This window comes from Mobula birostris, chromosome 13 (assembly GCF_030028105.1).
Source record: "Mobula birostris isolate sMobBir1 chromosome 13, sMobBir1.hap1, whole genome shotgun sequence".
In the NCBI taxonomy this organism is placed as follows: domain Eukaryota; kingdom Metazoa; phylum Chordata; class Chondrichthyes; order Myliobatiformes; family Myliobatidae; genus Mobula; species Mobula birostris.
Window position 1 is genome coordinate 83,569,986 of NC_092382.1, and position 25,954 is coordinate 83,595,939.

General features: G+C 47.4%; 1 protein-coding gene, 1 non-coding gene and 1 pseudogene across 2 annotated transcripts; 2 read left to right on the forward strand and 1 right to left on the reverse strand.

Annotated features, from left to right (window-relative positions):
* Nucleotides 1–1,672: 1,672 nt before the first annotated feature.
* On the reverse strand, nt 1,673–24,311 carry LOC140208026 (serine/threonine-protein kinase Chk1-like). Its single transcript, XM_072276556.1, has 5 exons — nt 23,875–24,311; nt 13,423–13,507; nt 11,218–11,282; nt 10,612–10,681; nt 1,673–1,815 (listed from the first exon to the last, which is right to left on the reverse strand). The coding sequence occupies exons 2-5, from the start codon at nt 13,481–13,483 to the stop codon at nt 1,673–1,675; spliced, it is 339 nt and encodes a 112-aa protein (XP_072132657.1). The 5' UTR covers nt 13,484–13,507; nt 23,875–24,311.
* Nucleotides 15,166–15,297, forward strand: LOC140208817 (U2 spliceosomal RNA; annotated as a pseudogene).
* LOC140208881 (U2 spliceosomal RNA) lies at nt 20,366–20,559 on the forward strand. The gene has a single exon (XR_011888968.1). It is a non-coding gene; the product is annotated as a U2 spliceosomal RNA (small nuclear RNA).
* Nucleotides 24,312–25,954: the final 1,643 nt, after the last annotated feature.

The following is a 25,954-nucleotide window of genomic DNA, read 5'->3' on the forward strand; positions in this document are numbered from 1 at the left end:
TTGTTTATCCTGTAATATTATATCCGGATGGTTATTATGGATTGTCCTATCTGAAATAATGTATTGATTATCATATAATTTGTAATATTTTGGCTCTGAACTGGATCAGGCTTGAAATCTGATGGCTTTATGAAGTGATGGAGGGCCTTTGTGAGTCTGTATTTTAAATCAAGATTTTGGTGAATGATACTTGCCACTTGATTGTACCTTTGTTGGTAATCAGATTGACTTAAACTGCAGCAGGATCCTGGAATGTGTTGGATTGTGTCTGTTTTTTCTTATCATTTTCCGCACTTACTGCCTTGTTGTTATATGATTATGAAGACACGTAGTCCTCTTTTATTGTCATTTAGTAATGCATGCATTAAGAAATGATACATTATTTCCTCCGGTGTGATATCACAAAACGCAGGACAAACCAAGACTGAAAAAACTGACAAAACCACATAATTATAACATATAGTTACAAACAGTGTAAGAATACCATAACTTGATGAAGAAGTCCGTGAGCATAGTAAAGTTCAAAGTTTCTCAAATGTCCCACATCTCACGCAGACGGGAAAAGGAAGAAAAACTCTCCCTACCATGCCAACCACAATCTGACTCTGAGTCATGCGAAAACTTTGAGCTCTGATCAGCTCTCTGACACCGAGTACTGAGCGCCATCTCTGTCCGAACGATTTGACCTCCTTCTCGGTCGCCAAAAGCAGGCAAGGCCAGGGATTTTGAGGCCTACCCTCCGAAAGATCCCTGACCACACAGTAATGACAGCAGCAAACGGGTATTTCATAAATTTCTCCAGATGTTCCTCTGTGCTTTCACGTTCATTCTCCATCAAATCAGAGTTGTCCACGGCCCCTATTTAACAGATACAACATCATTTTTCACTAGAGGGCTGCGCACACGCCGGCGCGCCACCATCTTCTCCTCCCGCCGTGTTTGTGTGTATTTCATGTACTTTCAATTTTTTTCCCTTTTGTTAACCACCTTGTCCTGTATTTCTGCAAGGAACCCCTCTGTTTCTGGGAAGAATCCTCCAACTCTCAGTCAGGTGCTCGATGCTTCCCTGTCACCATCTGGTCTGCTCAGATCATTGGGATGTCTCCCATGGAGGGTCATACTCATTCCACTGGTTAATGTTTTCTTCCATAGTGATGATTCATTTTTCTGAGTTGTCCTCTCATTGACGTTTTCTGGTCTGTATTTCTTATCACGATGGCATACACACACCTGGAGTGCTGAATCCTGTTGATTTTTGATGAAAGTGTATACTTACAAGTTTTATCTGACTGTTGTGTTTTTTTTCATGTGTGTTAATTCTCTTCCTCCTTCTGTCCAAGGTAGTGTTAATCTAAGTGGGTTTGAGCGTAAATAGTCGTTTCTAAGGTTATCATTTCAGTTCTTATTTATCTTTAAATTTTACTGATTGAAATGGGACCAAGATATTTTTATTTTAAAAAATCAGTGTTGGTATTGATGAAAGTGTTTATTGTCTTTGTTGTACTTGTTAACTATTGAGCTGTTTGGCAGGTTTTTTTTTAAGCCTTGAACTAAATTTTGTCAAAGGTTCTCCCTACTTTGCACGACTTTCTATTTTCTTTGCTTGTTGATATTCCAGATACATGGATATCAGGAGTCCTGATGAAGGGTCTTAGATTCCCACTCATAGATGCTACCTGACATGCTGAGCTCCTCCAGCACTGTGTACGTAGTTCCCTAGATTTCTACCATCTGCAGGTCCTCTTGTTTCCCAGATACTTGTATGTTTCTTGAAAGAACAAGCCAAGAACAAGCTGGTAGTGAGGTTGTGTGGATCTGTTGGTAAAATATTAAATAAAATCTTTAGAAAGAGATGGCATAGGGTTGGAGGGTGTAGAATCTGTGGGTAGAATTAAGGAACAGCAAATGTCAAAAAAAAATCCCTGATGGGACTTGTATAGAGACCCCCAAACAGTAGTAAGTATGTGGGCCACAAATTACAATGGGAGATAGAAAGTGCGTGCCAAAAGGGCAATGTTACAATAGTCATGGGGGATTGTCATGCAAGTGATTAGGAAAATTAGTATGGTGTTGGCCTCAAGAGGAGGAATTCCTAGAATGCCTACAAGATGTTTTTTTAGAGCAGCTCGTGATTGAGCCCACTTGGGGATCAGCTATTCTGGACTGGGTGTTGTAATAATCCAGAATTAATTAGGTCACTTAAGTTCAAAGAACCCTCAAGGGCAAGTGATCTTAATACGATCAAATTCACCCTGACATTGGAGAAGGAGAAGCTAAAGTCAGATGTGGAATAAAGAGAATTAGAGAGGCATGAGAGAAAAATTGGTCAAAATTGATTTGAAAAGAACACAGGCAAGGATGAAAACAGAGCAGCAATGGCTGGAATTTCTGGAAGCAATTCGGAAGGCACAGGATATATACAGTGGCATGCAAATGTTTGGGCACCCCTGGTTAAATTTCTGTTACTGTGAATAGTTAAGCGAGTAAAAGATGACCTGATTTCCAAAAGGCATATAGATAAAGATGGCACATTTCTTGAATATTTTAAACAAGATTACATTTTTATTTCCATCTTTTACAGTTTCAAAATAGCAAAAAAGGAAAAGGGCCCAAAGTAAAAGTTTGGGCACCCTGCATAGTCGTACTTAGTAACACCCCCTTTGGCAAGTATCACAGCTTGTAAATGCTTTTTGTCACCAGCTAAGAGACTTTCAATTCTCGTTTGGGTAAATTTCTGGGTTCAGTGTTTAGTAGCAAAGCACTGACTGTGGAAATTACAAATCAGAATATTATTGGAGTCACAGAATCCAGCAGCACTGAAGCAGGCCCTTCAGCCCTTCTAGTCAATGCTGACCTGCTTTTGTTTTTACTGCCTATTTCCAACTACCTGCACCATAGCCTTCATTAAAGTACATATATGTCACCACATATAACCGTGAGATTCTTTTTTTCTACAGGAACACTTAGCAAATCTATAGAATAGCAACGGGATCAATGAAAGATCAAGTAGAGCATATAATTCAACAAACTGTGTAACTGCAAATATAATTAAATATCAATAAATAACAAGAGCAATGGTTGTAACCCTGGGGAACCCCACTGGGCCGGGCCTTGAGTCCAATAAACAGCCTCCCACCATCACTCTCTGCTTCCTACCATCAAGACAACTGTGCATCCAGTTAGCCAGCTCTCCCTGGATCCCATGTGATCTAACTTTCCACAGCAACTTACCATGCTGAACCTTGTCAAAGGCCTCACTGATGCCCATGTCGGCCACGATCCTGGGACAGAGGTGTCACTGATCAGAGGGCATAGATTTAAAGAGGACGAAGAGGTTTAGAAGGATCTGAAGAGGAGATTTTTCACTCAGAGAGTAGCTGAAATCTGGAACACACTGCCCGAGGTGGTGGTGGAGACAGGTCCCTTCACAACATTACGAAGTGGATGAGCATTGAAACTGCCGAGATACAGTCGGCTATGAACCGAGTGCTGATAAATGGGACCAGTGTAGACAGTGAGTGGATGGTCAGAACAGGTATGGCCGGCCAAAGGCCTGTTTCCATTCTGTCTGATCCACCACTCCGGACATGACAAATTAACGATGGTGGCACCGCAAGGCATTGATTTCACAACCCCTCACCCCTCTCCAACCTGAAATAAACCAGACTGAACCCCTTTGTCACCACTGTGAATATCTGTTTCTGTCAAGGTAACATACAAATTGGTCACTTCTGCTAAACAACTGGCAATTGATGAAGTCCCGTGTCATCTTCCATTAACGTTGCTTCCTTACAGCAAAACTAACCCTCTCACTGTGTCAGAATCAGTGATTAAATCCGACACCAAACACTGTGTTTTCATTCCTGCACATTGTAACTTGAACCATCTCACCAAGGGTCTGATGGAGACACAACCTCTGCCTTCTGCACATGTGATCACATCTCCCCTGATTCTGACATTTCAAATACCCTCAGAATGGTTTTCTGATTCAATCTGAAGGTTATGGTACATTCAGCTCATCGTCAGACCTGACAAACCATGTCTTCCCACAGCTGGTTCCACCTGTTGGTGTGTCCTCTTTCCTCCACCTCCAGGGAAGCTGCATCTCAACACAAACTCCTCACTTGAGACGACTGTCTGTACCCGTGACACAGGAAATCACATCACTGTCACTCTCCTGATACCATCCGGGAAGCGGTACAGCAACATAAAAGCCAGGACCAACAGGCTCCGGGACAGCTTCTTCCACCAGGCCGTCAGACTGATGAACTCACGCTGACTTGAGTGTCCTCTATATTACATTGTCTGTTTTATTTATTATAAACTGTTATAAATTACTATGATTGCACGTTGCACATTAGACAGCTTCTGTACCCCTCCACCCCTGTTAAAACTCTCTGCTCAGCCCCTTCCCTATTCCCTTTCAGACTCCCGATGTGCCAGCAGATCCGAATTCACCGTGTGGACATTTCTACCCCACAGGAGGCTGTACAAACCCGTGTCCTTCTCTGATGCACAGCTCAGTGACCCCAATCCCTGTCTGCACTCGCAGCCCATGACGGTGACAGCTGTCCTAGACTCTGTAACTCACAATCTTGTAACACAATCTTGTTCATAGCAAGTTTAGACAGTCATTAATATGAAGAGAGAATTGTTGTTTCCTGAAGGGACAGGCGAGCGAAGCTGTCTGATCCAATTCACCAGATGTTCCAGTGTTTACAAGTTAATTTGTCCCGGGACCCACACCCACACCCACTGTCCCTTCGCCCCAAACCCCCTGCAGAACCACAAGGAATTGATCCACGGCCCGGGCTCGGTCACAAAGTGAAAACCGGGGCTGAGGAGAGCCCGGAGACAAACACCCCGCTGCCCACTCCACCAACAACACGGCACAGCCGGACACATCTCACAACACCGGATCCGGTCCCGATGAAACCCGAATTTAATTTTGTTGTTCCAGATCGGACCCAACAAAAGGTGTTTTAAAATTGAAGCGCTCCCCTTCACGTGACGTCACACATCAGCACCCCCCCCCCCCACGCGCCTGACGTCACCCATGGTCTCCCCGTAACTGTATCTGCTGTCACGAGCATGGTGCCTTACGTCACACACGCGCTGCTGTGCTCGAGCTTCTTCGGTTTAATGGCTGAGCTGCTGAGCACGAGCCTGAAATGTCGACTGTACCTCTTGCTAGAGATGCTGCCTGGCCTGCTGTGTTCACCAGCAACTTTGATGTGTGTTGCTTGAATTTCCAGCATCTGCAGAATTTCTCGTGTTTATGTTTTTAAAAAGACATGTTGAGGTGAGTTTAACAGGTGTCATTTGTTCATTAGCATAGCCAACGTTATTTAAACTACACAAACACGAGGAAATCTGCAGATGCTGGAATTTCAAGCAACACACACAGGCTGGCTGCTGAGGAGCTACGCTATTGATGTCCTACGTGATGAGGCCGAACTCCTTGTAGACTTGCTTAAAGTTGTAATAGAATAAACATGATAATATAATATAAGTACATATTTTAAAGTCACATTTTCTGCATATACCCAACTTGGTTCACAGATTAGACAAAATGACTAAACAAAGTATTACATACACCCTTGGAGGTCGACCAGGGGTGGGGGTGGATATGGGGTTGCGGGGGGCACTGGCGCTACCTCCCTGAAATGAGTTTTGCAGGGTGCGATGTCTGTCATTACCGGTTGAACCAGGGAGCCCAGTCTCTGAAAAAGGGGGTGGACTGTCCGGGACTGAGATGAGGGGAAGTGTCTCCACTCTGAGGGTGATGAATGTCTGTAAATCCTCACCACAGAGGGCGGTGAAGACTCAGTGATCGTCCTCACATAAAACAGAGACCGGCAGATGAGTGGAGACCGAAGGCATCGAGGAAATGAGGATCGGACAGAAACATGTGGCTGAGATGGGAGAGCAGCCATCATCTTGTTGATGGTTAGAGGGGCTGAATGGCCACCTCCTGCTGTTTCTCACTTGGTGTTTCAGTGCTGCTGTCATAGTCATGTCATAGTCATACTTTATTGATCCCGATAAATAATTAAATAGTAATAACACCATACATAGTTCAATAGTGATATGTAAATTATGCCAGGAAATAAGTCCAGGACCAGCCTATTGGCTCAGGGTGACTGACCCTCCAAGGGAGGAGTTGTAAAGTTTGATGGCCACAGGCAGGAATGACTTCCTATGGTGCTCTGTGTTGCATCTCGGTGGAATGAGTCTTATCAAGTCTCACGAGGATGTTATCAGAAAAGTGGATGAAGACAAGGCATTGGATGTTGTCGACATGGCCTTTAGCAAGGCACTTGACAAAGTCTCATATGGGAGTTTGGTCTAGAAGGTGCAGTCACTCAGCATTCAAGATGAGATAGTAAATTGGATGAGACACTGTCTTTGGGAGAAGCCAGACTGTGGTAGCAGATTGTTGCCTCTCTGACTGGAGGCCTGTGACTAGTGGTGTGCCACAGGGATCAGTGCTGGATCTGTTGCTGTTTGTCATCTATGTCAGATATCTGGATGACAGTGTGGTTAACTGGATCAGCAAATTTGTGGATGACAGCAAGATTGGTGGTGTAGTGGACAGCGAGGAAGACTATCATGGCTTGCAGTGCAATCTGGACTCACTGGAAAAATGGGCTGAGAAACAGAAAATGGAATTTAATGCAGACAAGTGTGAAGTGTTGCATGTTGGTAGGAACAAGGTCTTACACAGTGACTGGTCGGGCACTGAGGAGTGATGTAGAAGAAAGGGGTCTGGGAACACAGGTCTGTAATTCACTGAAAGTAGCGTCAGAGTTAGATAAGGGACAGAAGGAAAGATTTTGGGACATTGGCCTTTATAAACGCAAGTACTGACTACAGAAGATGGATGTTATGTTGACTTTGTAGAGGACATTGGTGAGGCCTAATTTGAAGTATTGTGTGCAGTTTTGGTCACCTACCTACAGGGAAGATGTGAAAGAGGTTGAAAGAGTTCAGAGAAAATTCACAAGGATGTTGCCACGTCTGGAGGACTTGGGTTATAAGGAAAGAGTGAACAGGTAAGGACTTTATTCCTTGGAACATAGAAGATTGAGGGGAGATTTGATGGAGGTGTACCACAATTATGAGGGGTATACATAGGGTCAATGCAAGCTGGCTTTTACCACTGAGATGAGGTGGGACCACAACCAGAAGCCATGAGTGAAAGGTGAAACGTTAAGGGGAACATGAGGGGAAACTTCTTCACACAGATCGTCATCTGGGTGTGGAATGAGCAGCCAGCACAAGTGGCGAATGTGAGCTCAATTTCAACATTTAAGAGGTGTGTGTAGGTACCTGGATGGCAGAGATATGGGAGTCGAAAGTTTAAATAGTTCAGCACAAATTAGATAGGCCGAAGGGTCTCTTTCTGTGTTGTACTTTTCTATGACTGTGACAAGAAGCTTAAATAATACTAATATTCACTAATTCCTTTTAACAGACCAACCACTCATCTCAGCAGCAAATTTTTATATGGCGTTTAAACTGTGGCACTTTAAATTAACAGTGCGTAAAAGAAAATCCCGGCTGCAGGTCAACAAAGGCTATTTGTGTGAGAGTGTTTCAGTTACTGTGGAACGAGACACCCATGTAGCTCAGTGGGAACAGGGAATAATACCAATGAGGAGAGTCAAACTGAGCCAGGTCACAGATTGGGGATGGCAGAAATGCCCCATTCTTATAGTGACAGAATAGCATCAGAGAGTTTCATTCCAGATACCATTTAATTCCAGATACCAGCACTCTGCCCAGTTAGATGATTTCTCTCTCCAACTTGCGTTGACCCTCACTGTAACAGTGTGATGTCAGATAACACCTTGACAACTCAAGTGATCTCGTCTGAAATGTTGTCCTTCACCCATTAATGGATTTTGTAAATCTTCTTACAGGTTAAAAATGACAAGGAATTTATCTACAGGAATCTCAAACACAACATGCCAGTTTTGTTGTCTCTGTCCAGATATTTAAGTGGAGCAAAGGATTCAATCGATCATCCTTCCTGCTCAGACTGTGGCGGGGGTGGTGGTGGGGGGATTCACTCAGTCATCTGACTGACTGGCATGCCTGTCATTTGACACATGGGGAGAGGCCGTTCACTTGCTCAGACTTTTGGAATGGATTCATTCGGTTATCTCACCTGAAGTTACATCAGTTTGGGCAATGGCATTCACCTGTTCTGTGGGTGAGAAGGGATTCAGTCGGTCTTCCTACCTGCTAGCATGGAGATGACTGCAGTTATTGAAGAATGTGCACATCTCAGCCTGTTACGTTGCTAGAAATCCTTTGCACACTGAACAAAGAGAACGAAGATACAGAAAGGATCACTGACTCAAGACCCATTCAGCTTTTCATCACTATCAACTGGTACGAATATTGTTGCTGAGGGCTTGAGTATAGTTCTAAAAATAAGAGAGAAGTATAACATAGCAAAGACGAGTGGGAAGACGGAGGATTGGGAAACATTTAAAGGGCAACAGAAGGTAACTAAAAAGGCAATACGTGGAGAAAAAATGAGGTACAAAGGTAAACTAGCCAAGAATATAAAGGAGGATAGTAAAAGCTTCTTTACGTATGTGAAAAGGAGAAAGATAGTTAAGACCAAAATTGGGCCCTTGAAGACAGAAGCAGGTGAATTTATTATGGGAAACAAGGAAATGGCAGATGAGTTGAACAGGTAACACACATCAAAGTTGCTGGTGAATGCAGCAGGCCAGGCAGCATCTCTAGGAAGAGGTACAGTCGACGTTTCAGGCCGAGACCCTTCGTCAGGACAGGAGTTGAACAGGTACTTTGGATCTGTCTTCACTAGGGAAGACACAATCTCCCAGATGTAATAGTGGCCAAAAGACCTAGCGTAATGGATGATTTGAAGGAAATTTATATTAGGCAGGAAATGGTGCTGGATAGGCTGTTGGGTCTGAAGGCTGATAAGTCCCCGGGACCTGATGGTCTGCATCCCAGGGTACTTAAGGAGGTGGCTTTAGAAATTGTGGACGCAGTGGTAATCATTTTCCAATGTTCTATAGATTCAGGATCAGTTCCTGTGGATTGGAGGGTGGCTAATGTTGTCCCTTTCTTCAAGAAGGGAGGAAGAGAGAAAACAGGAAATTATAGACCGGTTAGCCTGACGTCGGTGGTGGGAAAGACACTGGAGTCAATTATAAAAGATGAAATTACGACACATCTGGATAGTAGTAACAGGATCGGTCTGAGTCAGCATGTATTTACGAAGGGGAAATCGTGCTTGACTAATCTTCTGGAATTTTTTGAGGATGTAACTATGAAAATAGACAAGGGAGAGCCAGTGGATGTAGTGTACCTGGACGTTCAGAAAGCCTTTGATAAAGTCCCACATAGGAGATTAGTGGGCAAAATTAGGGCACATGGTATTGGGGGCAGAGTACTGACATGGATTGAAAATTGTCTGGCTGACTGAAAAGAGTAGTGATTAACGGCTCCCTTTCTTAATGGCAGGCGGTGACCAGTGGGGTACCGCAGGGTTCAGTGCTGGGACCGCAGCTGTTTACAATATATATTAATGATTTAGATGAGGGAATTAAAAGTAACATTAGCAAATTTGTCGTTGACACAAAGCTGGGAGGCAGTGTGAAATGTGAGGAGGATGCTATGAGAATGCAGGGTGACTTAGACAGGCTGGGTGAGTGGGCAGATGCAGTTTAATGTGGATAAATGTGAGGTTATCCACTTTGGTGGTAAGAACAGGAAGGCAGATTATTATCTAAATGGAGTCAAGTTAGGAAAAGGGGAAACACAATGAGATCTAGGTGTTCTTGTACATCAGTCACTGAAAGCAAGCATGCAAGTACAGCAGGCAGTGAAAAAAGCTAATAGCATGCTGGCCTTCATAACAAGGGGAATTGAGTATAAGAGCAAAGAGGTCCTTCTGCAGCTGTACAGGGCCCTGGTGAGACCACACCTGGAGTACTGTGTGCAGTTTTGGTCTCCAAGTTTGAGGAAGGACATTCTTGCTATTGAGGGAGTGCAGCGTAGGTTCACAAGGTTAATTCCCGGAATGGCGGGACTGTCATATGTCGAAAGCTTGGAGCGACTGGGCTGGTATACTCTGGAATTTAGAAGGCTGAGGGGGGATCTTATTGAAACATGTAAGATTATTTGGGGATTGGACACGCTGCAGGCAGGAAGCATGTTCACGCTGATGGGTGAGTCCAGAACCAGAGGCCACAGTTTAAGAATTAGGGGCAGGCCATTTAGAACAGAGTTGAGGAAAAACTTTTTCACCCAGAGAGTGGTGGATATATGGAATGCACTGCCTCAGAAGGCTGTGGAGGCCAAGTCTCTGGATGCTTTCAAAAAAGAGATGGATAGAGCTCTTAAAGATGGTGGAATCAAAGTTTATGGGGATAAGGCAGGAACTGGGTACTGATCGTGGATGATCAGCCATGATCACAGTGAATGGCGGTGCTGGCTCGAAGGGCCGAATGGCCTACTCCTGCACCTGTTGTCTAAATGTCTGAACTGCTGTGAATAAGGCATAACAATTTTCAATTTTTGTTCTATTACACAATAAAAGTGAAGAGATTTGCATCCTTATACCTTGGTCATCAAGTAACAGAGACTCTGGCTTGATGCCCCTGTGTGTAATTCCATTGTTGTGAAGATATTCCTGAAAGTAGGCAAAGACAAATATAAATCAGGTATTCTGAATTTACATCTTTTTCTAATTCTCCAAGCCCACAAAATATCAATTGTACAAATGGAACAGGTTTCTGGCAGAATTAGTCAGATACAATTGCTGGACAATCGGTTCAGAGAATATTTTGTGACTTAATCTGGGTGCACACCAGACTTCCAGTGCCGATATGAAAGTTGAGTATTAAGGCTGGCCTGGAAGAATGATGAAACTTCTGAAGATGCTTTGGGAGGTCACCCATCCATGAACAGCATTTTACTGTCAAAGGGAACTATGGTGAGCTCCAAAATTGATCTCATTTGAAAATTGGGACAAAGCACTGTTAACCTCCTTACTGCTGGTTATAGTGCTAGTTCAATTCTGGCAGACAAAGCTCTTCGAGAGCAAACATGGGCAGGTCAATCCATCTATGATCATGCTCAGTAATGCACGTCGAAATAGAGAAAACTGCTGCTGCACGTCATAAACACTCACTTAAAACAAAGGGATAAATGATGAGGAGCACTTACCACTCCTGCTATCAGCTGCTGGAAAAACCCATCAGCATCTGCCTCGGGCATCCCCACGTCAGGCTCTGTGGGAAGGCAGATCACATTAATCAAAGGCTGAACTTGGGATCAGTTCGCAAATCATTAATATTGTCTGAAATTATGTCATTTTACATCACGCTTAAACTTAATCCCAAATCCCAGGCCTCATTTCACTGAGGTGCCCAAGTAGATGGATTCTCCAACATGCCCTATTTAGACCACAGACAAAAAAACCTAGGACAGCTGAAGCAGCTTACATACTGAACTTTAAAGCCTGTCCTACTTTGTCCCCGTAACATCTGGAAATGTATTATGTACAACTTCAGATGTTCCATTTCTCCCATAATTTAGTTTTCTGGGTGTTCTATAGGGAGAATGTCTGGGAGTGGATGCCAGCTTTTTCCAGCTCAGGACACAAAGGTGCAGTTACTAAAGAACCCACACAAGTATATCTGTAAAAGTGACAGCAACAGTACAACCAAAATTATTAAAATTAGCCAATCCGTATACAAAACATCTTTAACCCTTCCCCCCTCACCCCAAACTTCTCTATTTTAAACCCTAAGTTTAAGCACAGATCCTACCTATTCTATCAAAGAGCTCTCCTCCACTGCAATACTCCAAAAACAAGTATTGGATATGGGCCTCGACGATGCCCATAAAAGCTGACAGTCTTTTCATGGTTCAACATCTTATTGATGCATATTTCTCTCTTGATGTTATCAGGGTAGTCACGAGCATGTGTGGTGTCCACTTTCTTCACTGTCACTGCTTCCTTTGTTCATCGACTAATTGCCAGTTGTACCCTATGATCAAATACAAAACCATTGTCTACATTGCAAAACTTCTCAATGCTCCATTGAGTTAAATGCATCAGAAACAGAGCATGAGCCAAATGGCTCTTCATCCCCGCTACCCCATGCAATAAGATCATTATTGATCTGGTTTTGGCCTCAACACCACTTTCCAACTCTCCCTCTGCACCTGTAGATTTCCATGTAGTTCATATGCCTGCAATATATTGTATATTCTATGGCTCTACCACAACTCTTAAAGTGGAGAATTCCAAAGGATCACAACCTGCAGAAGAAATTCTTCTTCATCTCCTGATCAATGGGAAACCAGTTACTCATACTATATCCCATTTTCTCGATATCCTCACTTGGAGAAACATCGTCTCAGCATCTTGTCTGACAACACCCTCAGAATCTTGCTTCAGTAAGATCACCTCTCTTTCTTCCCTACTCGCTCACCCCTCGCCCCCATACGTGAATCCCAATTCAAATATATCCTTCCTTAAAGACGAGATCTAAACTGTACACAGATCGCCAGGTGTTGTCTCACGAGCTCCCAATAAATTTGCTACAAAACATCCTTACCTTTGTTTTCCATAATCCTTACAATAACCTACACACCACTCTTGTGTGCTAGAGATTGAGTTTGCACTGCAACATTCTCTAATCACCTCTCTATTTAACCATCAAGTTTTTCATTCTTCCTTCCAGGGCAGGCAGGCAACTTCATATTTTGTTCTACATTATATTTCAAAGGCCACCTTTCTGCTCGTTCACTTAACCTGTGCTCATCACCAGATAAGCCACTTATCTCAAATTTGTTGAAAATATAAAGAACACACATCCGGTCTCCTCAGATTACAAGCAATGCATCCACTATCTCTGATGCCACTTATTTGTAAAGACACAAATTTGTCCTGTACTTTTTCACTGATAAAAATAAAAATTTCTCTCTCCCTACAGACCTTTGCAATCTGTTATTATTTTCATTATTTAGAATCTGTACCTTCTCATTCCCAATTTTACAATGAGCCTCAAAAACCAACATTACTTTTGGCTTTTTGCTTGTATTTCTGTAAAAACCCCATCAATATTTTTAATAATTTTCTTATATGTTCCACATTCTTTACAATTTTTGTGGCATACCTTGTAGTTTTAAACTTTCCCAGTCCTCTTGCCTACCGTCAATTAATTAATCCTCATTATAACACATGTTATTATCACCCTAACTTCCTTGGGAATTCTCCACAGATGGTGCACCCTTCTCGTGGGGCGTTTCTTTCTCCAGACTTTTGCTGCAAGTTAAGAAATACCTCCTTAAATGAGTGCTATTGCTAATCTACCAAACCAGTTTTTAAGAATTATTTTTTGAACTGCATGACTTACTCACCATATGCTCCTTCACCCAAAGTCTGCAGCAGATCCCAATCTTGCACAAACGGAACTGCCATCGTCCTGCACAATCACGAATGATGCTGAAAAGGGGAACGCATGATCACAAGCTGAAGTCATCTTCAGGTACACTTGAAGGACAGCCAGAGACCTTTCCTCCCAGTGCAGAAGTGGCTGATACCAGAGGGCATCATTTTAAGGTGACCGGAGAAAAGTACAGGGGGATATCAGGTGTAAGATTTTTTATATATATAAAGCACAGAGAGTGGTGTGTGGAACACACTGACTACCAGAGTGTTGGTAGAGGCTGATATATTCTGGACATGAAAGGGATTTTAGAAAAGTAGAGGGTGATTTAGGAGGGAGTGGTTAGCCCGAACGATCTGCACTGTGCTGTAGTGTTCTATAAGGTTATTTTTAGTTATTGGCTTTTCAGAATCCACACTTCATTGCCAATGTGAGATTTCACTGCACATCCATCATTGCCCAAAGGAAGTGACAGTGAATGCATCTGGAACAACTGCACTTCTTCTGGTTAAGGATCTCTGTACTCCTGAGGGGGAAAGCATTGGCGTTCCAGGATTTCGATCCAGCCACCACAATGACGGAACGGCAATATCTTTTCAATGAAAATAAGTGCTGGGGATACTTGTCACTTCATTCAGCATTCTGCAGAGAAACAGAGCAAATGTGTCAGGTTAATGGCTCTTCCTTAGAACTGATGAAAGATCTCTGCCATGATTAAGAATCACATCACATCTGAATCATTCTCTACAGAATGCTGCATTACCACCGAATCCTTTTCGGTATTTTATGCCTCTTTTCCTCAGATTTCCACCTTTTTCTCTCCTTGGAGATGTAGTAAGCCATAGGTTGGAGAACGTTGTTAAATGCTGGATGGAGCTGCACAAATTTAGGCAAATGCGGAATATTCATAAATATCTCCAGTATTTGGCTTGTGGCATATGGCAGAAAGACCTTGGGATATCAGGAAAGCAGTGTACCCACATTCTCCCGATTATCACCAATTTCTTAACGGAACCAGCTCTGGTCAAAAAGCTGAAGTCCAGCGGGACGGTTAGATTTTTTTCTGTGGAAATAATCCATTGACTGCTATGCCGTTATTTGTCACATGCCAGCTCACATTTAAATATTGTCAAAGTTGCAACCCTACCCCCTCCCTTTCGTCCGACTCTACCCCGTCCCTCTCCCCCCAACTACCCATCGTCCCTCATCAAACGGCCTCACTTCCCCCATTTACAACCCCAGCCATCGCTTCCATCCGATGTTCCTATCCACACTCCTCCCGTTTCCGGAGATCCCCCTTCCCCAGTCACCTGCCCCGCCGGGCCGCCGAACGACTCGGCCCAAACTTTGCTTCTCTCGCTGCAACGCCTTCCGTAAACGTCATCACGCTTGCACTAACATCAGACGCTAGAGAGGGCGGGTGGAACAGTTCGACAGGACTATCAGCTGAGAGGAGGAGTATTCATACAAACCACGGCCGCCTCTCTCATTTGGTTGGTACAGTATCAGCTATTTTACGTGATCAGCTGTATTCCGAGAGAGATTTCGCGACAAGGGAGAAAAATACAACTTATGTCAAAGATTGAGAGAAATTACACCAAATCTACTTCAAACGTTGGAGAGAAGTAGGATAAATCGGTGTCCTGTAGACAATCGGTCCAACTTAATAGAGGGAAGACTAGCAGGATCCAAAAGGGTCCGGACAGTTGTGGGTATCGCTTCTCGGCCTTTTGGCTAAGATCAAGCTTAGTATCTGTTCTTATCAGACCAGAAGGCGGAGGAGGAGAGTTCGCGCTGACGCAGGGGTGGATCCTAATGCTGATTGGCCTCCAATCTAACACCCCATACCAGCGACGACAGCAGTGAGTTAGAAGTTAGAAGATGGCAGCAGCGAGCAGTACATCAGCTCGAGGCCAGGGTATCAAGAACACTGTCAGGCTGACAGTGCGAGACCGGAACGGGGGCACCGGCTTCACCCGAGAGACCTTCATCCGGAAGGTCTTGCTGGATTGCTGCGGATTTACGCCCGATGACATCTACTGCGTCCAGGACTTCGCAGGCTTCTTCGATGTCACTTTCCGGCAGGCTGCAGGGTGGCAGAAGCTGTACCAGCAGCTTCAGCTGAAGGGGACAGAGGCGCCGCTGTCGCTGCTGAAAGCACAGCCCCTCTTTGCAACGGCTACGCAACAGGAAAGGACAATCACGGTGCACACGTTCAACCCGCACGTGCCAGTGGTAGATGTCCTTACGTTCCTCGCTCGGTATGTGGAGAGCGCAGGAGCACCAGCGGACGGGAAGGACGGGCTGGGAATCTGGACCAGCAAACGGCAGGTGAAGGTGAAGCTGAGGTTGGATTCCAACGGCGGCATCATCCACCCCCCCTCCGTCTTCGCCATCGGAGGGAACCGAGGGTACATGGTGTACGCGGGACAACCCAGGGTGTGCCGAAACTGCGGCAAGGAAGGGCACATCGCAGCCCAGTGCAGGGTGGTGATGTGCAAGAACTGTAAAATGGAAGGCCACCTGACCAAAGACTGCACGCAGGCCAAGGCCTGCAACCTCTGCGGACAGGCCGGCCACCTGTACAGAGCCTGCCCGAAGCGTGGGGGCACCTACGCACAGGCGACCAGGGGAGGTGCTGGCCCTGAAAGGGCCCAGGCTGATGCGGACGTACCCGCCAGCGCTGCAGATGAGGCACCCGACAGGACGGATGACGAGACCAGGGAGGAAGGTGCAAGCACCCCAAGACCTGCCACCCCACTGCAGACCCTCCAGGACCAGGCAAACGACGAGCAGGAGTCCATGGAGGAGGGGAGAGCGGAGGGGGAAACCGAATGGAAGGTCGTGAAACGAAAAAAGACCCAAAAGGCGGCGGCCAAGCGACAGAAGGCGGAGCAACGCCAGAAAAGGGCAGGGAACCACGCAGCCCCTGGTACCCTGTCCTCTTCAGAGGAGGAAGGAGTTGGGGGAGGCCAGCAGCCCCGGCGGAAGAAGCGGCTGGCAGAACAGGTGGAGAGGAGGAGAGAAAGGGGAGAAAGTCTGCTGGCCACCCCCCAAGTACAGGAGGCGGAGAGCAGCGGACGCACAGAGCTCCGGGAATCCGGGAGCAGAGCCACGGCTGGCACCCAGCAGCCGGAAGGGGAAGCAGCCCAGGAAGTCAGCAACCCCCCGGGCCCAGACCCAGAACCAGAATGGCCACACACGGAGGAGTACTACCAGCAGTACCTGAGCCCACAGGAGGTGGAAAACTTCACAAAGGCGGTGGGAATGAAGGCTCAGGATGGCAAGAGTGAGGACGGAGAGCAGCCAAAATAAAAGACTTAACAATGGCAGACCTTAAATTGGCGTGCTTGAATGTGCGAAGTTTGAAGAGTACTGGGCGATGCGTCAGCACGCTCCAGTACCTGGACACTGTAAAGGCCGATGTGACCTTCCTCCAGGAGTGTGGACTACCACATCTCCGTAACTACCGGAGGTGGTCACGGTGGTGGAAAAAAGGTTTGTCTGTGTGGTCGGGGGGCAACAATTGTCGCGCTTCCGGCCTGGGGATTCTGCTGCGGGGAGGCAACTTCTCAATCACCCAAGTTAAAGAGGTGGTTGCGGGTCGCCTCCTGGTAGCAGACGTCAAATACCGGGGCGCTCCGCTCCGGCTGATCAACGTGTACGCCTCCCCCGTGCGGAGCGAGCGGCGGGCCGTCTTCGAGCAGCTCCCACAGCTGCTGGTGACGACCCAGCCGGTCGTTCTGGCCGGAGACTTCAATTGCACCATTGATGCGGCTGGAGGACCCGGCAGTGCCGACGGCAGGCTAGACAGTACCTCTAGACTCCTGAGGGAAATGGTGAAGACAGCCAAGCTGCGCGACGCCTTTGGCACCCCCACAGGTGGAGCACAGCCGCAAGCCACCTGGACACGATCGGACGGCTCAGCCCGCTCCCGGATCGACTTCCTCTTCCTGTCTGAGTCCCTCACGGTCAGGTCCACCGACGTCACGCCGGTGTTCTTCTCTGACCACTGCCTTCTGAGAGCCACCTGTCACTTACGGGAGGACCAGAAGGCAGGCAGGGGGACGTGGAAGCTGAACGTAAAGCTGCTGACCCCAGAGAACATCGAGGAACTAGAGAGGGAGTACACAGGTTGGAGAACCTTGAAAGCCTTCTTTGATTCCCCGGTTCACTGGTGGGAAGCCACCAAGGAGAACATTAAGAGGTTCTTCATCCGCAAGGGTATTCAGAAGGCAAGGCAGGAGCAGAGGGAACTGCGTAAACTCCAGACAGAGTTGCAGCAACTTCTCCTTCTGCAGTCGAAGGGGGTGGATGTCAGGGAGGAACTGCGAGAGGTGAAGGGCCGGCAAGCCCAGCACCTCGCCGCTGAATCCTCCAAGATCATCTTCCGATCAAGGGTCCAAACCGTGGAGCAGGACGAGACGTGCTCACGCTTCTTCTTCCAAAAGGTGCACAGGGGGAGCTCTGTGATCCACAACCTTAAGGAAGAGGACGGCTCAGTCGCGTCCTCGCAGACCGACACACTGAGGATCTGCAAGTCCTTCTATGCCGGTCTGTACGAGGAAAAGGCCACAGAATCCACAGCCTCCCGCAACTTCCTGTCGTCTATCACGCAGGTCTTAGACGACGGCAAGCGGGAGAGTCTGGATCGGCCACTGACCCTGGACGAGCTGACAGGCTCCATCCGTTCCTTCGGGTCGGGTAAGACTCCCGGAAGCGACGGCTTACCGGCTGAGTTGTACTCGGCTCTGTGGAACTGGATAGGCCCAGACCTGCTGGAAGTGTACAACGCTATGCTTCTGGCCGGCAGTATGTCTGAGTCCATGAGGAAAGGCATCATCACCCTCATCTACAAGCAGAAGGGGGAAAGGGAGGACATTAGGAATTGGAGACCCATCTCTCTCCTGAATGTGGACTACAAGATCCTGTCCAAGGCTATCGCCAACAGGGTCAAGTCTGCTCTGGGACAGGTGATCCACCCGGACCAAACCTGTGCTGTACCGGGCAGGAAGATCTCAGACAGCCTCGCGCTGCTGAGGGACACCATCGCCTACGTGCAGGACAGGGGGGTGGACGCCTGCCTGGTCAGCTTGGACCAGGAGAAAGCCTTCGACAGGATATCGCACACGTACATGGCGGACGTGCTCTCCAAAATGGGATTTGGGGAGGGAATCCGGAATTGGATCAGACTGCTCTACACAGACATCCATAGTGCAGTCCAGGTCAACGGGTGGGAAACAGACAGCTTCCCCATCAGGTCTGGAGTCAGGCAGGGCTGCCCCCTCTCCCCTGTCTTGTTTGTCTGCTGCATAGAACCCTTTGTGGAAGCCATCAGGAGGGATGAGGGCATAAGAGGGGTGACGCTGCCAGGCAGTGGAGGGACCCAAGTGAAAACCTCCCTGTACATGGACGACGTCACCGTCTTCTGCTCTGATCCGAGGTCAGTTCGCAGGTTGATTGGCACCTGCGAACAGTTCGAGCTAGCGTCGGGGGCCAGGGTCAACCGCACGAACAGCGAAGCCATGCTCTTTGGCAACTGGCCCGACCGATCCAGCGTCCCCTTCACCATCAGGTCCGACCACGTGAAGGTGTTGGGGATCTGGTTCGGAGGGGCTGAGGCGTGCAACAAGAACTGGCAGGAGCGGACTGCCAAGGTGAAACAGAAACTGGGACTGTGGGGAGGGCGCTCCCTGTCGATAACGGGCAAGAACCTGGTCATCAGGTGTGAGGTGCTCTCAGGGCTGCTGTACTTGGCGCAGGTCTGGCCCGTCCCCCGCTCCTACAGCACGGAAATCACCCGGGCTGTCTTCAGATTCGTCTGGGGATCCAAGATGGAGCGGGTGAAACGGACCGCCATGCACAAGTCCCTGGACAATGGGGGCAAGAACATCCCCAATGTCGCCCTCACCCTGATGGCCAGCTTCGTATGTGGCTGCATCAGGTTGTGTGTAGAGCCCAGGTATGTGGGCACCAAGTACCACTATGTGCCCAGGTTCTACTTGTCGCCCTGGCTACGAAGGATGGGTCTGGCCCCACTCCCGCGCAACGCCCCAGTCAGCTGGTCGTTGCCGGCATACCTATCCCACGTAGCAAAGTTCTTCCAGGAGAACGCCTTTGACCACAAGGCCATCAGGCAGTGGTCGGCACGAAGTGTCCTGCAGGCACTGCAGGAGAAGGACATGATGGACACAGTGGGGTGGTTCCCTGAGCAGACTGTCCAGTTCATCTGGCAAAATGCCTCATCGCCAGATCTCACCAACAGGCACCAAGACCTCGCCTGGCTGGCGGTGAGAGGGGCCCTCCCAGTCAGAGCCCTCCTGTACGCCCGGAACGTCATCTCCGCACCCCACTGCCCACGGGAGGACTGCAGTGAGGAGGAGTCTGTGACCCACCTCTTTGCACACTGCCAGTTCGCAAAGAGGGTGTGGAGGAGGATGGACGGGCTAGTGTCACGTTTCATCCCCAGCAGCTGCGTGACAGAGGACTCTCTGATCTACGGGCTGTTCCCGGGGACGCACACGGAGACCAACATCCGGTGCTGCTGGCAGATCATCAACTCGGTGAAAGACGCTCTTTGGTCAGCCCGAAACTTGATGATCTACCAGCACATGGAGATGTCCGTGGGAGAATGCTGCCGACTGGCACACTCTCGGCTGCAGGAGTACGTGCTGAGGGACGCACTGAAACTTGGTGCAGCCACCGCAAGGGCCCGGTGGGGAAGGACCACAGTATAGGTTTCTCCACCCGTGGGAGTGGGAGGGGTCGGTGGGCGAGGAGTATACCCCTCAACAATGAGATGCTAAGCTGAACTACTGGAGTGCCACATGGGTGGCTATAAACACGGGTATTTTACTGAGTATAATGGAAACGTATGTAAAGGATGAAAAGTTATTGAATGGTTTATTGTATATATTTATTTTTGAATAAAGTATATTTTGAAATAAAAAAAAAATCTGTTCTTATCAGTTTAATATCTGATACGTCCCTTATCTGGGGACCATATATTAAATTGATTTTTGGGACAGGGAGATGGACTAGGGGCTTGCTCCGTCCACTCCGCGCATCGACCCGGTATTGCAGTGCCTCTGGGAACGGTGCACCTCCCTTCGGGGAGACTAACAACAAATTAAAAAATAGAATTCTGTTATTCGCAGGCAGGCTGTCGGGTATATTTCTTGTTTCTGCCTCGTACTTCTTGCAGGCTATGCTTGTTTTTAATGAGGACACAAATAGGCTTGCTTGCGTGAGTAAAGCAGTTTATTTGCAGAATATTTAGGAGCCTCTTGGACCACCACATGGAAGAAAGAACTACAAGCGAGGAAACGGATTCTTCAGGTCTCAAAGGCAACAGAAACAACACGCACACAATTTACAGCAGTCGTGGATAAAGTCGCATCGGCAGAGACACACGCAGAGAATTAAAAAAACGAACCTGGGAATAAAGTACATACATATGCAAGGGAAAAGTCAATACGATGCCCCTTCACTGTACAGGCACGGCTCAATGCTATCAGGGACAATCACCAACCCTATTCAATGCACAGCTTACCAACAATTTTCTCCAGCGCTGTTCCAAGGTTCTCAGCCTAAAATGAAGCAGAGTGGTCCCTCAGAAATGGCAAAGAGAGCGTCCAGCACACGGGGCGCCCTTTTAATGCAGGAAGTCTGAAGTGCCCGGCCCAGGTAATTCACAGGAACGCTAACGGCTCGGTGCCGGCAGAGTTAGGCTACGTCCACACTACGCCGGATAATTTTGAAAACGCCGGTTTCGAGTAAAAACGACAGGCGTCCACACTAAGCGTTTTTGAAAATATCTCCTTCCACATTAGACGGATATTTGGGCGAATCTCCTCCTACTGGGCATGCACAGGACACACAGAAAACAAGCGAAGAGGAAACGGTGTACTTAGTGCGCGTTTGTCCAGTTACAGACTAGAGAAACTTGAAAGGAATTGCTCTTAGCTCTCGCGCAGGACTTAAAACTTATATTAAAAAAAAACAAATACTGGAGCGAATGGAGGCAATCAACAGGGAGTTCACGGACAGTATGACCCAGCTGACGACGAACATTGAAAAACTGACTAACGCTGCTGCATTAACAAAGCACCTTGTTAAATGTATAAAACGTCTGCATCAGCGTTATTTCCATGCAATGTTACATTAGGCTGTTACACATTTATTGTCAGAGAAGTACTTGCATAAATAGGTAAACTACCCTCATACAAGCAAGGACAGAAAACAGGGCGAAGTGAGAATACGTATTTATTCAGTAAGTTATGGGTCAAAGTATTTGGTGAGTACATTTCTAACCCTTATGGCTTCAGTCTCGTCCGTCTGTTCTGAAGTTGTCAGGTGGTGGCGTTCAAGAAAACAACGAACATCTGTTCCAGCCCGTCATGACAGCGTTTTTAAATAGTCAAAAAAGCGCACTTTACAATTTAGCTCTCACGCCGTTCACACAGACTGCGCGTTATAACAGCTTGCGCAGTACCAAGCAGAAGCAGAAAAAAGCATTGTTATTGTGGTGTTGTCACGACAACGTTTTTAAATCTCTCCGTTTACCCCGTACACACTACGCCGGATATTAAGCGTTTTCACATTTATTCACTCTGGAGAGTGTTTTCGAAAATTTCCGTTTTCGGGAGCTGAAAACGCCGGCTCAGTGTGGACCGGAGGGCAAAACGAAGAGAAAAAGCTTCGTTTTCAAAATTATCCGGCGTAGTGTGGACGTACCCTAAAGCTGATTACAAAGGCCAATTACCCGAGGCCATATCCAAGGCTAACTAAAGAGGCCAGTGGTTAGGTGTGCAGTGATGGGCGAGGAGGGGTCAATCCTTGATTGGCAGGGGGCGTGTCTTCTGACCAGGAGTGGGCAGTGCTGTCACGTGACAGTCACGACTCCTCCAGTACAGTCCACCCCTCGGTAGCCACGCCACTCACCAAGCGTTACCACAGTGAAAAGGAAAGGAATATATCTTAATGGAAGTCTTACACTAACTATTTCTAAGGTTAATGCTTTTTGTGACTAAAGATAGGCAGACGTGCTCTTAATAATTGGGCAGACAACATAATATACACACAGCGATGATAACGAGAATGGGTGCAATCGACCAGTTGCCCACCACCCTACCGCCACAAAGCTCCTTCCACAGGGTGTAGAGGTCAGGGTTGGGGATCCATGTCCATGTACAGCTGCCTGCGCGTAAAACGGGGAGGGGTTGTATCTCCAGCCCTTGCCTCTGCCCTACGGACCAGGGTGGGTGCCCCCCGTTGCATCTATTCAAGCCCTTCCAGGACGGTGATGGCATCCCGCACGGTCCTCCCGTTAGCTGGTGCCATGAGGGGCAGTATCACTGATTTAAATCGGGGTGCGCGGTGGTGACCGGTATCCTGTTAGGGCACCGGTCACCCGGGTGTTTGCTAAAAAATTACAGTCGCAGGCTCCCTGGTAGATGCCGTTGACCAGCGCACACTCTTTAACAGCCCAGGTACCCTCACTGACCGTACCCCATTGCGGGCGCCGGTGTAGATCCCACTCCAGGAGGGTGGGGTACCGGACCCTCACAGCGGTCACCAACCGATCCCACAGGGTACAGCCTTCCCTGATCTCCGGCTTCGGCACCCATAGGGCGTTGTTGATGCTTTCTTGGTCAGAGAGGCTCCCCAGGGAGCTCGCGTCTCGAAGAGAGAGGTTCATGTTGCCTCCCCCCCCACCCCCTCATCCCACAGCCGGAGCAGCCCAGCGGGCAGGTGCTCGCGACGTGGGTCCCACTGCTCGGACCAGTCAACCGGTTTACAGTGGTCCGCCAGCGCTCAAATCCCTCTCTCGTCGGTCCACCCGGGAATCCTATGCTCGGTGCCTGTACTGGCTTTTTTGCCCGTTCCAGAACACTTTCCCCACGCAGCGCCAATTGTTGTAAGTCAGGAAACAGATTCTGCAGGTCTCAAAGTCAAGGGTTCTGGGCTCACAGTCTGGGTAGTGAAGGATTTTATTTACAGAAGGCAAACGGGGGAAAATAGCAACAGAAGCAACACGCGCACAATTTACAGTAGTCGGATCAGCAATAAATCACATTAAATCGCGTGGGGACAAAGTACACACACACACAACCACCCTTGACTCTGTGCAGGCACATCTCTTCTGCTTAGGGACAATATCCACACTCCCAACCCTATTCAAAGCACAACTCACAAACAGCAGGGTGGTCCCTCGGAGGCAGCAAAAAAGAGAGAAGGTCACGCACACGTGGGCTCCTTTATAGGACTGGAAGGTCCAGCCCAGGTGATTCACAGGGAAGCCAATGGCTCGGTGCCAGCAGGGTTAAACTGATTACAAAGGCCAATTGCCCGAGGCCAAGTACAAGGCTAATTAAAGGGGCCAATGGTGAGGTGCGCATTGATGGGCGGGGTGGGGTCAAACCTTGATTGGCAGGTGACGCGCCTTCCGACCAGGTAAATGGGCAGAGCCGTCACGTGATAGTCCTGACCCCAGTACAGACGCCAACTGCGTTTCATTGGCTTTGTATCTGTAGTCGCCACAATGACAATAAAGTTGCGTCTAGTCTGATCAAATCACTCAATTCAGACCCAAACAGGAAATGTGCAGGTTTCATTCAAATCAGTCTGTGTTTATAAACACTCATTTCTATTTACATTCCTCCGGCCTCACTGGACTGGAACACTGAAACACCAAGTGAGAAACAGCTCATTCAGCCCCTCTAACTATCAACAAGATGGCGACTGCTCTCCCCTCTCAGCCACATGTTTCTGCCGATCCTCATTTCCTCGATCCCTCCGGTCTCCACACATCTGCCAGCCTCTGTTTTATGTGAGGACGATCACTGAGTCTTCACCGCCCTCTGTGGTGGGGATTTACAGACATTCACCACCCTCGGAGTGGAGACATTTCCCCTCATCTCAGTCCCAGACAGTCCACCACCTTTCTCAAAGACTGGGATCCCTGGTTCAACCGATAATGGCAGACATCCCACCCTGCAAAACTCATTTCAGGGAGGTAGCATCCCCGCCCCCTGCAACCCCATATCTACTCCGTCCCCCCCCCACCCCCCGTCGATCTCCAAGGGTTTATGTAATACTTTGTTAATCATCTTGTCTAATCTGTAAACCAAGTTGGGTATATGCAGAAAATGTGACATTAAAATATGTACTTATATTATATTATCATGTTTATTCTATTACAACTTTAAGCAAGTCTACAAGGAGTTCGGCCTCATCACGTAGGACATCAATAGCGTAGCTCCTCAGCAGCCAGCCTGTGTGTGTTGCTTGAAATTCCAGCATCTGCAGATTTCCTCGTGTTTGTGTAGTTTAAATAACGTTGGCTATGCTAATGAACAAATGACACCTGTTAAACTCACCTCAACATGTCTTTCACATTTTGGCCCACCATGGGCAATAGAAAAGTCACTGTTGCAAACAGTGCAGTGAGCAACATTGTCATTATTTTTGAGGTCGACTGTAAAGCCCATCCACAGAGAAAACTGATAGGTCTACTTAACAGGGGTCCCCAACCTTTTCTGTACCGCAGACTGGTTTAATATTGACAATATTCTTGTGGACCGGCCGACTGGGGAGGGGATGTGGTGTTAATCACGACCGGAATATTGGTGATAAGTCAACCATAAGTCACTTATAAGTGGCTAATACACTCAATTTCGTTTCTAAAAGGGGTTATCTAACGAATTTAATATTAAATACACAGCGCATACTTTCCTCACATTAATAGAGTGATAAATCAATTATAAGTCAATAGCATCATAACATTTTAAGTAACGTTTGGATATTAAACAGCGCATATTTTCCTCGTGTGAACATATAAAATCATTGCAACACACCAATATCACTGAATCAGTGGGAGCCCTGGGCTTGTTTCCCTGCAACAAGACGGTCCCATCGAGGGGTGATGGCAGAGCGTGATACTCGAAGGGAGTTCCTTATGTCCAGTCTATTCTGCAATTTTGTTTTCATTGCAGAAAACCCTGCTTCACAGAGATATGTTGGAAATGGAAGCAATGTTTTCAGTGCTTTCGTGGCTATCTCAGGATATTCAGCCTTGACTTTGATCCAGAATGCCAGCAAAGATGTTACGTCAAACATACTTTTCAGCCCGCCGTCATTTGCAAGCTCGAGGAGTTGATCTTCCCGCGCTGACATGGATGACGCGCGGGTAATGACCTCGCATGCGTTCGAGTTCAACAGTGGGCGTGACAGGGAATGAGGAAAGGTGCAGCGGGCTCATATCGCCATATCATATTGTTTCCACCACTCTTAGCATGAAGAGAGACCATTCAGGATGCTCGCTCTCCCTCTCAATAAAATCAATTTCCAGGATATTGTATATAATTTCTGGGCATCAGGGAGCCACTATCAATATGCGGGAGACTCCCGGAACTTCCGGGAGAGGTGGGACGTCTGTAATGATGCTGTGCATTTCAATGTGTTCACCTCTCAGTCCTCCATTCTCTAAATCAGCAGTCCCC

Coding starts and splice junctions, on each gene's coding strand:
- LOC140208026 (XM_072276556.1), bottom strand. CDS start 13,483: ATGGCAGTTCCGTTTGTGCAAGATTGGGATCTGCTGCAGACTTTGGGT. Junction 10,682..11,217: donor AGCAGCTGATAGCAGGAGTG/GTAAGTGCTCCT, acceptor GCCTACTTTCAG/GAATATCTTCACAACAATGG. Junction 1,816..10,611: donor TCTGTTACTTGATGACCAAG/GTATAAGGATGC, acceptor TTTTACCAACAG/ATCCACACAACCTCACTACC.